The 11203-nt window shown below is 44.2% G+C and overlaps 1 protein-coding gene and 1 long non-coding RNA gene across 15 annotated transcripts in view; one reads left to right on the top strand and one right to left on the bottom strand.

Moving 5' to 3' along the window:
• The first annotated feature begins 799 nt into the window (after positions 1–799).
• Cadps2 (calcium dependent secretion activator 2) overlaps positions 800–11203 on the top strand; it is a 535166-nt gene continuing 524762 nt past the window's right edge. For all 14 annotated transcript variants that reach the window (XR_015685524.1, XR_015685523.1, XR_015685522.1 and 11 more), the window contains 1 exon segment: positions 800–1271. Coding sequence is in view for 9 of the 14 variants with exons in the window: in XM_087657185.1 (XP_087513311.1) it covers positions 924–1271 (348 nt within the window). In the remaining 5 variants the exon portion in view is untranslated.
• Positions 3473–4335, bottom strand: LOC108350675 (uncharacterized). The gene is made up of 3 exons (XR_015685962.1): positions 4185–4335; positions 3852–4094; positions 3473–3627 (listed from the first exon to the last, which is right to left on the bottom strand). It is a non-coding gene; the product is annotated as an uncharacterized LOC108350675 (long non-coding RNA).

Here is an 11203-nt window from a genome sequence, read left to right as displayed (position 1 = left end):
TGTGTTTGTTCTGAATCAGCGTTTCATTTTGTAAATATAAACTCTAATATGCTCACGAGTTTTCAGAAAACAACAGAAATATATACCAGTTTAAAAGACCCCCCCAATCCCCCCGCGCGTCAACTTTTCTTTTAATGCACGTGCTGTGCGGATTACAAATTGGACTTCTTGGAGAGTGTCCCACTGCATCGAAGAAAGGAGAGCGACTTTTTCAAGTCTCCTCCTAGAAAGAATCCTTTCAGGTGAAAGCAGACTGGTCCCACTTTTCAGCACTCAGGTTTCACAAATCCGGCCCCAGCACTGTCCCGAGCTCTTCCCTTCCCTGCTTACTTGGGGAACTGCGTCCCCCGCCCCCTATCCCACCGCCACCCCTACAGGAAGCCTGCGGGACCACTAGGTGCTTGGTTGTTCAGGGTCGTCTGGGCTCCGCACCTCCCGCCCTCTGCAAACTGCGCGCTCCGGGGCACCCGGCACACCCGCCGCCCGGTCCAGGCGGTGGCGGGCGCGGCGCGCGCGCACGCACACTCCGCGTCCCCGCGTCTGCTCCTCGATATTCCGTTCCACGTGTTGCTCTGGAGGCGCCACAGGTTCCTCACCTGCGCGGGCGGCGGGGGTCGGCGGCGGGGCTGGGCGCGCGCGCGGGCTAGCAGCCCGAGGCTGGGCGCGCGGTCCCCGGGCGCCCCGAGCGCCCCCGCGCTAACTCCGCCTCTCGCCTCCCGCCGCTCCGCTCGCCCGCCCCGCGTCCTGTCCGCGGCAAACATTCGGGCGCCGAACTCGACGTGTCCGGAAAGCCCGGGCCACTTTCCCTTTCGTTCTGCGGCCGCCGCGCACCGACCTAAGCTCCCGCGGACCCGCGGGGACAGCGTCGCTCGGCGAGGAGCCCCGGGGATCGCGGGCCGAGTCCAGGCACCCCAGCCAGCACTATGCTCGACCCGTCTTCCAGCGAGGAGGAGTCGGACGAGGGGCTGGAGGAGGAGAGCCGCGAGGTACTGGTGGCTCCGGGCGGCTCCCAGCGAGCGCCGCCGACCACGGCTCGGGAAGGGCGGCGGGACGCACCGGGACGCTCCGGTGGTGGCGGTGGCGGCGGAGCGGCCAGACCCGTGAGCCCGAGCCCCTCGGTGCTCAGCGAGGGACGAGATGAACCCGAGCGGCAGCTGGACGAGGAGCAGGAGCGGCGCATCCGCCTGCAGCTGTACGTCTTCGTGGTGAGGTGCATCGCGTACCCATTCAACGCCAAGCAGCCCACCGACATGGCCCGGAGGCAGCAGAAGGTGAGTGGCGGCGGGACTGGGAGCCTCCTGCGGCCACTTATCCCCACCCTCCCGTCCCCGGAGGCTTTCTCCTGGGAGAGCTCAGGGGCACCTGCTGCCGTTCTTCCGAGAAGGGTTGGACACTATTTTAGTCAGTCTTTGAGGGGTCTGGGACAGGTTGGAGCGCTTAGGTCTTTAACCCCAGCCGGAGCAAGCAAGAGCTGGCCCGAGCTGGCAGGAGCTGGCAGCTGCACCTCACCATCCCCAAGACATGGATGGACCCATCAGCTGATCCCACCTTGCAGGTCCTGCAGTAATCGCAACTGGGCAGATTAGGATAGGACAGGGCAGAATGCAACTCCCAACAACTTTAATTTGGGCTGCTATGGGATGTATGGAACTGGGCTTGGTCCTTACAACAGACTGAGCAGGTAGCTAGCTGAAGCAGGTAGAGCATCGGTACTTTCCTGTTACAGGGAAATCTCCACTAGGGCAAAGGACTAGACATTTTCTTTGGTGAATTAATAGCAAAGTTACATTGCTAAGTTTCCTATGTTGCCAAACAGTCGGGGGCATGGCGTTCAAACACGGAGGAAGCTACGCATCCAGAGAGGCTATGAGTAATTCCAGGCTGTGGCAGGCTTAATGAAGTCCACTGTTAATGACAGATGAAGGACTAGCAAAATGCTTTGCTTGTGGCTCCATCCACAAAGATTTACGGAAGTTCTGTCAGATAAAAAATGTCTACCATTGTTGTTTTAAAACAGGACCCCAGAAGTCTGATGTTCTGTACCATACACAAAAGGAACAACTTAAATCACCTTAATTGGATAAATGTGTAAAATGGAAACTGTCTGGGAAACCTTTTAGTGGAATACTGAACCCGAAATGCTCTGAAGAAATCTGTAACAGTCCCCTCCGCTTGTGGCACGGTTGGGGCTTGCCCAAAGCATACATACGCATACAGTCCTCCATCACTGTCCTGATATAGTAACTTCTGCATGTGAGACCTCATTTAGAAATGTGGCAACCTTTTGAATTGACTTTGAAAATAAAACTGTAGACGAGAGGAAGCAGTTTCTCACGTGCCTCCTACCCAAACCCTCCTATCCATATTTGTTCAATAATCGCTAAAAAAAAAAAAAAACAAAAACAAAAAAAAACATAATTCTTGACATGTTAAAAGCAGTGCACAGCTACTAAATGCAACTCATTAGAGATAGGTGGACAACTATGAGGTCGCCTGAGCTCAATGATACTGTATTACAGGCTTAAAATTTTCCAAGAGGATAGATCTTAAGTGGTCCTTCCAACTTCACAAAATCAGAACCCAACGAGCAGCTCTTCTGGAACTATCATTCTCCTGAGTGCTTTGGGGCCACTGCTTTACTACTGAAGGCTAATCATAGAAGCCCTTCAGGTAGCCCAACCTTCTACTTCATGGGACATTGGGCCAATAGAAACCTAACTAGCTCTAGGCAATCTCCTCTTGCTATCAGAAGTAGGCCAGAGTAACAGTACCCAGTAAGAGCCACTTGGCATGGCTAAGGCTGCCACCCTTCAGGTGAAGGGTGAGCACCTCCGGGTGCATGGTGAGCCTGCAGCTCCACTGCCACACAGGGCCATCCATCCTTCTGTGCGCTTGTGTTTAGTCTGTCCCAACCCTGACCGTTCAGAAGATGCCGACCTCAGTCGTCATTCTTAAACCGAGTGTGCGTTTTCTGCTTGTGTTGTGGTAGGAGTCTGTACGAAGTATATGAGCTTCATCCAGCGTCTGGTTTCACCTTTGACATTACGTTTTAGCTGATATTTCAAGACCTTAATATGTAAAAATTATCTGGTAAAAACCAACAGGCTATTTGCGTTTGGAATTGTTCCCTTTGGGCTCCTTTGTCATTGGCTACTGGCTCATTTCTACTGAGCGTACTTGTTGCAGTTGGTTAAGGAGGGGGACTCACCCTTGGTTGTGCAAATAATGTAGCTCTCCCAGCTCTTCCTGGTTAAATAGAATGTTTGTTTTTCTAGAAATTATTTCAATTGGCAAGCAGGTGTACTCACAGCACTACTGAGGAAACTGTTGACGTAATGTTACTCAGACATTACTAAAACAAACCCCACTTCAGGAGAGGAGAAAAGCACTGCCCAAGGTCTCTGCAACATTATTTGCAGTGCTTAGAAGTTTTTCATTTTTAAATCCTGAGCGCTCCAAGCACAATCAGATGAACTTTAGTGATTTATATTTTAATGGGGGAGGCCCTATAACAAACAGCCTAAGCATTTATCTTACTCAGAAGATCCCTCCACTTTTTTTTTTCTCTCTTAAGGCATGCTTCTTGCTGAAGGGAACTGGAACAATTCTTGGCAGTCAGAGTTCCTCCTAGGAAAAATTAAAAGGGAATTTAACTGTGTTCAGGTGAATTTGATGCACAAGCCAACAATTAATGCCAAAACTTACTTTAAGTCTTGAATTATACAGTTGGGTTTTATAAAAAGAAGTAACATGATAATTGCAGAATCACTAATCCATTATATACCTTTTGCTCTACTGTAGCCCCAACAGGTCAAGACAGGCAGCAAAACAATTTATAACTGCTTCCTCACCTCTCTCAACTTTAGAATTTCGAGGACCAGAAATTAAGGTCTGAAAGGGTCCTCATCCTGTAGCTGAAGAAATTTAACCACAGAGATAGGAACCTTGAGCTGGAGGCCGTAAGTCAGGCTTGTAGGCAAAGGCTTTCACTGCTGGGCTGTTTGGCTTTTAGGAACCAGAGCTGAACCCAGAGGGTTTGTTTAGCTTTTTTGTTTTGTTTTGTTTTCTTCCTTTTTCCATGTGGCAAGAGTGGCCTGTGGAACCAAGTAAGAGGTTGCGTCCACTTACTATTTGAAGACAGACGTTAAATAGTATTAAACTCGGTTCAGTGAAAATATGTATACCTGTGGTTTTTGACTAGCACACTTCAACCCAGAGGGAGGGCAGTTGATGCATGTGAGACCTGCAGGGACTATTGATACATTTATTGAACATCCTGGGTGGGTTTTTGTGGCAGAGCAGGGTAGCAGGTGGTCGCGCCGCCTTACCGGACGTAGGAAGGGTTGCAAGCGTGACGCATGCGCACAGTAAGAGATATCACAAAATGGCTTCAGCAGAAAGCACTGCTTGGTACCTCACCGTGCTCATTGCTTCCTATTTACATCATATTCACACCAACATAGAGCTAACAATGATCACAACGCTCGGGTAGTTCTAGACAGCTGGAGGAGGGATCAGTGTGATAGCTAGAAAAACGCATTTTAAAAAACGAAGGGCTGGAGAGATGGCTCAGTGGTTTAGAGCACTGTCTGCTCTTCCAGAGGTCCTGAGTTCAATTCCCAGCAACCACATGGTGGCTCATAACCATCTGTAAAGAGATCTGATGCCCTTGTCTGTACCTCGTGTGTATCTGAAGACAGTTACAGTGGACTTATATATAATAAATGAATAAATCTTTATTAAAAAAAAAAGAAGCAAATTATATATGTTGCTCTTCAGCCTTTTAGAAGACATCGAGAACCTAGAGGGAAAAGTAACAAAGGAGGCCCTTCGTGGTTGGGGACACTGTGACAAACACCTTGTTCAACCTAGAGTAGAGGTCTACTCATAGATATAATTCTAAGGTTATATTCATAACTATTTACAATGATCACAATTCTAAGACGTTCTGGATTAAACTGGACCCAGAGGTTTGTACTTCCTCATGTTTCTGTTATTTTGGTCGATATTATTGACTGTGACATGTTGAGAAAAAGTCCCGCTCTTGTTCAAACTACACATAAAAGCAAATGGAATATAGGATGGATGTTTACCTAATGACTTTCTGCAAGAGTCACGTGTCCGTACTCATACTTCTTTATTTGCATTGCCACTAAGCTGGTACACAGAGCACTTTATGACATAAACCTCTTCATACAATCATTTCCCATTGTTTTGCATGATCCTTGGTATTCTATGTTTGAGAAATGTATACAGATAATGCTTTGAAGCTGCAGAAATTTCTTAGGTAAAACCGATTTGCAAGACTGTGTTGTGGGAATACAGTGTTGGATGAGGTAACACACAGTAGACATTTGCCTTTCTTGGATATGAATTTCATACTTTGAGGAAGACATTTCTGGTCTGATCATCCAGAAGCCTAAAAAAAAAAAATCTTAAAACTTTTAAAATGTCTACAAGTGGATCCTTTCATATCCAGTGTTATTTGAAAGGTCATAGTTTGTAACTATGTAACAGCAATTACTCTTGGGCTATGTGTAGAAGGTGAGCAGAAAACATGAATATATTTTGTATTTATGCTCCAGTTCCATCCCCGAGATACGATGTAATATATATGCAAATTTTCCCAAATCCCAAATCTGAAGCACTTTTAGTTCCAGGCTCTTTGATAGGCGTACTCAACCTATGAAAAAAAAAAGGTCACTTTTATCTCCTTTTGGAAACAGTTGACTTTTCTGTCTTATTTATTTACTTTTAATCGTCTGATGACTTTTATGATCCCCGGGCTCAGGAAAGTCAGCCTTGTTAGAGATGAATGACAGGTTTGCAAGTCCTGAGAGGGCATTTTTCTTTTGTTTGGCACCATTTTGCCTGGGTGATGTGTTGCCTTCCTCTCGGGGCTTAAATTACAGTTGTGGCCGGATGCTGTGTTTAAGTATAGCGTACACTTACTTAGCATAGGTAGTGCGTGGTATATACAATCTAGTAAATACGTGCAAGTCCCCGGTTTCGTTTATGCCTCAAAGAATTGGTGAGCTCTAGAGTGGAGGAAAGAGAATATAACAGGAAAGTACCTAACTTCCAGTTTTCTGTGGAACATTTACCCTTAAACATATTTTGAGACCCGTAAGGGTCCTTCTGAAGAATGGAAGTCTCTCTCTTGACACAGAAGCAATGACTTCAAAGAAACCTTTTCTATGCCATTATCCAACCGGAGGGACCGGAAAGCAGCCGTGAGCCCCCCACAATCTGTTTTGCCCCTTTGCCTGTAGTTTCAGCAGACCTGGTGCTGTTCTGAAAGAGCACACATCAGCATCATTTATCCTCTGTGTTTTCTGGGCTTCAGTACAGTGTGGGACAAATACCAAAGGAGTAGGTCACAGTGTTGGCTGTGTTCGGTAACAGGGAACACCTAGTCCTCTGGGGAATCCAGTCGGAAACCGCATATTAAAGAAGAACCTCAGGCCGGACTTAACATGGTATCTCAGGGAAAAATGCTTATTGCTTTATATGATTCATCCACCCCTCCACAGGGTGCCCTGGCACTGCCGCAGCAGCAGCAGCAGCAGCAGCAGCAGCAGCAGCAGCAGCAGCAGCAGCAGCAGCAGCAACAGCAGCAGCAACAACACGTAATTTGGTGGAATTAGTTGTGCTAATGAGAACTCAAATGGGTTAAGCAATATTGGAGTTCCTTTCTTTCAAAGGGGAAATCATAACTTTTGATATGAGACTGCTTGTGCAGTGGAATAAAGTATCCTGACTGAATCTTACCTCTTCTGTTTCTTGTTCTTCCTTTTTGTCCATTTTGTTTTGAGAGCTCCATTTATTTGTACTCTCGAAAAACAAACAAAGAAAAGCTATACGGTCATTGAAGTCTTCCCAAAGGCTGGAACCTTTGGGTAGCTCAGTAGGCAAAGTCACCTCTCATTAAGCCTGACAACCCAAGTTCAATTCCTGGGACCCGCCTGGTGAAGGAGAGAGGGAATTCTTGCCACTGTCTTTGGATCTCTACCCATACACCCTGGCATGTGTGCGCACACGCTTATGTATATCTCCCTCCCACATAAACAAATAAGTAAAAATGAAATTTAAAAGTTGAGGAAGATGACTCCCAAGTTGTGAAATATGGAAGTTTTGAAAGGAAAAAAAATAATCACACTTTGGGGCAAACCGCTAGAGTTCTTGTACATCTTTTATATAAATTTCAACTTAATTGAGACTTTTTTTCCCCAGCTGGACAATATGAAGGCATGTACTCTCATGATATGTAATCATAAGTGAAAGACTTCATGATTGCGAATTGTAGGCACATTGATAGCACAGGTGAAATATTGTTCAGAAGAAAGACTCATATCAAATGGAAGAGTTGTTCAAAATCATTATTTTTTCTTATAGCCTCTATATTTTGGTTACTTAAAGATTTATATATTTTCTCCTCAAGGAAAATCTGTAATTCTCATCTTTGGCTGCTTATTATAATCACCCAGAGAGCTTTTTTTTTTAAAATCCTATTATTCAGGTGATACTTCAGACTAATTAAATTAGTCTCAGGATGGGAAGGTATCTTTAGGTTTCCCAGGTGAATTCAGTGTGCAGCCAAGGTTGAGATCTACTCTTCTAAAGAGTGATGCAGGGGCATAAATGGCTTATTTTTACCTAGGCAAGGTGAAAGTATTTGTAATCAATAGGCATACCATGTGTGATTAAGTGGGTGTTGTGTAGTTAAGTAGAAGGTAACGCCAACAATAAGGATATCGAAATAGTATGGAATTCTTTGAGTTTGTACAATGGGAAATCAGCACAATATTTTAGGCTTTTAAAAAGTCCTAATTCGTTCTAGAACCATAGACAGATCACTAGCAACAACATAACATAAACTCTGGGAACTGAGGGGCAGGAAGTAAGCGTGACTGTTATTTTCCTTTCCAAGTGACACCGAGGAGCGAGACCGAACAATTCCTTGAAAGAAGAGTCAATCGCACAAAATTCTTGCACAGAAAAGAGTGTAGTGCATTTCGGCCAGGCATGTAGTTTTCTCAGAACATAGATGCAGTCAGCTATGACACCGGCAACCCTCATCAAACAACTGGGGTGGCATGCTGTCCCTAATGTTGCAGTAGTGGCGTGCACACCTTGGAGGTAACCAACAGTTCTCTAACTGGACTTAAGGCGAGCTTAGCAAGAGGGATATGAAACCTGGTATTGGGAACCCAGCGAAGTACTCAGTGGTAGTGTCGTCATGGTTACGGGGCGGGGGGATCTGCTGCCACTGGTTTACTAAACGAGAATGACCCTATGCTAACATTTGTCCTTGTACCCACAGATACGCGTAGCCATCACTCCTCGTCAAGGGATCTCCTCTTTGCAACACAGGGAGACCACTACAGAAAAACCACAGCCAATCAAAATGCAGGGCTGCGGGCCTAGTCCCAATGGCTACATGTACAAAACACTTTGGCACCTAGGACTTAGAGAACACTGTGTAAGAGGGGCAGGAAATCTTAAGAGCCAGAGACTCAGGGAGTTTTCTGTGAGATTGTGTCTCCCAGTATCAACAGAAGCTGCACCCACCAGGTAAAGACATGTGCCACATAAAGTCTCACCAGAATGACCTGAACCAAATGGTTGCTCTGGAAACATACATACATACAAGTAACATTATACAGACTGATCTGGTTATACTTAGGAGCATATATACGTATACATTATAGATATAGTCATGCAATAACAATTAGTATAAAAGAGGTCATGAATTTGAAGAACAGGGCTGCTGTGTATATGGGAGGGTTTCGAGGGAGGAAAGGAAGGTGAGAAATAGTGTAATTATATTAGAATCTCAAAAATAAAATAAAAACAAAAATTTGTCTTCTCTCCTCAAAACCGTATATCATAGAAGACACTCTCAAGTAACTCTTATTAAATAGAACCATTAGAACCATTTAAAGAAAGATGTAAGAGGGAATTAATGTCTTCCTATGGCATCCAAACTTCAGAAACAGATGTACATTGCTCCAAGCCCCTATTTTTCTTATTATTCGTGTCAATCAGTTGGTTGAGAACTGATTTGCATTTGCAAAAAGCTCAGGCTGAAAAGCATCATGGGGACTGACATAGCATGTGCAAGGCTTGCAGTTCAATTCCCAGCAGGGGTGGGGGGAGAAACAACAACAGCAACAACAACAACAACAGCAGCAGCAACAGGAGTGACAAGCAGAAAAGCATCCCAGTGGTCCACTTGGCTGATAGAAATGTTACCACAAAGCTTTATAAACTTCATGGTTTGAATATGTTTCCATTATGCAACCTCGAAGTCGGTGATGAATTTTTACACAAGAAATGTGACTGGGGCAAAGGTCCTGAATGATTTAAAAGATATTTTTGTCAATCATTTTGCTGAGAAGTTTAATGTGGTCCTCTCTGATTGGTTGTGAGGCTGACTCCAGCTTCTGAGGTCTAATACCCTTCCCCCATGTTTCCTTTTACTGTTGAGAGCTTGGTTTGGCCTGCTACTTTTGACGTCACTGGGGATGGCATTTCTGAGTTGGATGTTCCTATCACCAGCTTTTCAGTTGGTTTTGAGGGAGGCTTTCGTTGATATTTTCCTTCATAGCTCCTTTCTCAGTTACCCCACTGAAATACAAGGCCGACCAAAATTGATTTTACTTTTTTTTCCCCCCCAAAACAGCTGTGCAGTTGTTACAGGCCTAATTTGAATTAAGCCCTACTTTGATTACTCAACTCTTAAAGAGTGGTTAATCATGCTAGCTGTTTGTCAACCAGTTATTCAGTTCTTACCACGTGAGTTTGACATTAGCTAGTATTCTGAGCACATTTTAAAAGGGTTAACGTCAAAATGAATATATTTCTCTTTCCATGTTAATTAGTCTAATGCATTAACCTACTTTCTTTCTGTTCAGTGTATCATATAATTTTGATTCATGGCTACTATATATGTTAATTTCTGATAGTGTTTTTACTTCTTCTGTGTCAAAAGTTCTTTTCTTTCAGCATTCTTCGCTTCATTAACAAATTTCATCTCAGTGGGCCCTGGCTACTTCATCTGTTCCTGTGACTGGATGATATGCTGGGTGTGGCGTATTTAGCACAGTGTCAATTACTTGTGTATTTTCCATTTGAAGTGCCATCCTCTTAAACGGTCAGTCTAATAAAGCCTGTTTGAGAACAATGCTTGTACAAAATTCAGTCTCCTAGGTGTTAAGCCTGTTTATTTCTTCAGCCCTTTGGTTGTTGAAGTCTTTTGGTGCTTTGCTTTTACAGAGCCCTTGTATCCATAATTACGGGGAATTTTGAGCATTTTATACTTTGTTTTTCTTTATTGTAGCCTATGAAATCCTCCATAATTTATTTATCTAACTATGGAGAAACGGAGAGCTCTTTAATTTTTCATGCTCTAACTAGTCATTGATTGTACATATTGACGGCGCACAGTTGATTCCTTTAATATTGATCTTTCTGGGTTTCTGTCTGGCAGGAAAGTGGTGCTGATGGGGGTGCCTTTCTCCTGTGCAGTCACTGCTCCTCTTCCACCTTCCATTTCCCTGTTTTGGTTAGAGAGCCCAGAATTGGTTACTAACCTGCTTTCTGAGGCTTCCCCGGGAGTGCGTTCTGTGTTTTACCAGTGCCTATGTTGCTGGTTAAAATTTTAGGATTTATTCTTTAAACAGAGCACCTTTTCTTTTAAATAAAATTAGTTTTAAATGAAAAGAATTCGTTTTATTACAGCAATAAGATAAAGCATCAGAGGTTTATACTGAATGCTAAGACAGTTTCCTTTCTAATGCATGGGTGTTATTGATGGCTTTGGTTTCGCTGGTCATGTCAGATTCCTCGATTTCTCTATGAGCAAATCTGCAATTTCAAGGTAATTTTTACCCGCGTGGATTTGATTTTTATCGACTCTGGTATACTTTTATTTATTTATTTATTTATTTATTTTTTTTGGTTTTTAAACTTGAGTTCTTAAGAGAAAGATCTGTCATCGCGGTAGATTTGGGAGAGCAGTGATGAGAAGTGGGAAACCTTTCACTGCGTGTGCTCTCAAGTGATGTTGGGGTGCACATGCTCTACTGTATGGATTTGGAAGAATTATTCATTATGTTATTCAAATCCAGAGCCCATTCTAGATTTTTGTCAGATCCAGATTCAAGTAGGGTAATTGTCCATTTTCATGAGATTGCTCATT

The sequence above is a fragment of the Rattus norvegicus genome, chromosome 4, assembly GCF_021556685.1.
Source record: "Rattus norvegicus strain SHRSP/BbbUtx chromosome 4, alternate assembly SHRSP_T2T, whole genome shotgun sequence".
NCBI classification, from domain to species: Eukaryota; Metazoa; Chordata; class Mammalia; order Rodentia; family Muridae; genus Rattus; species Rattus norvegicus.
Note: the sequence above shows the minus strand (reverse complement) of the source record. Positions and strands in the feature narration are given on the sequence as shown.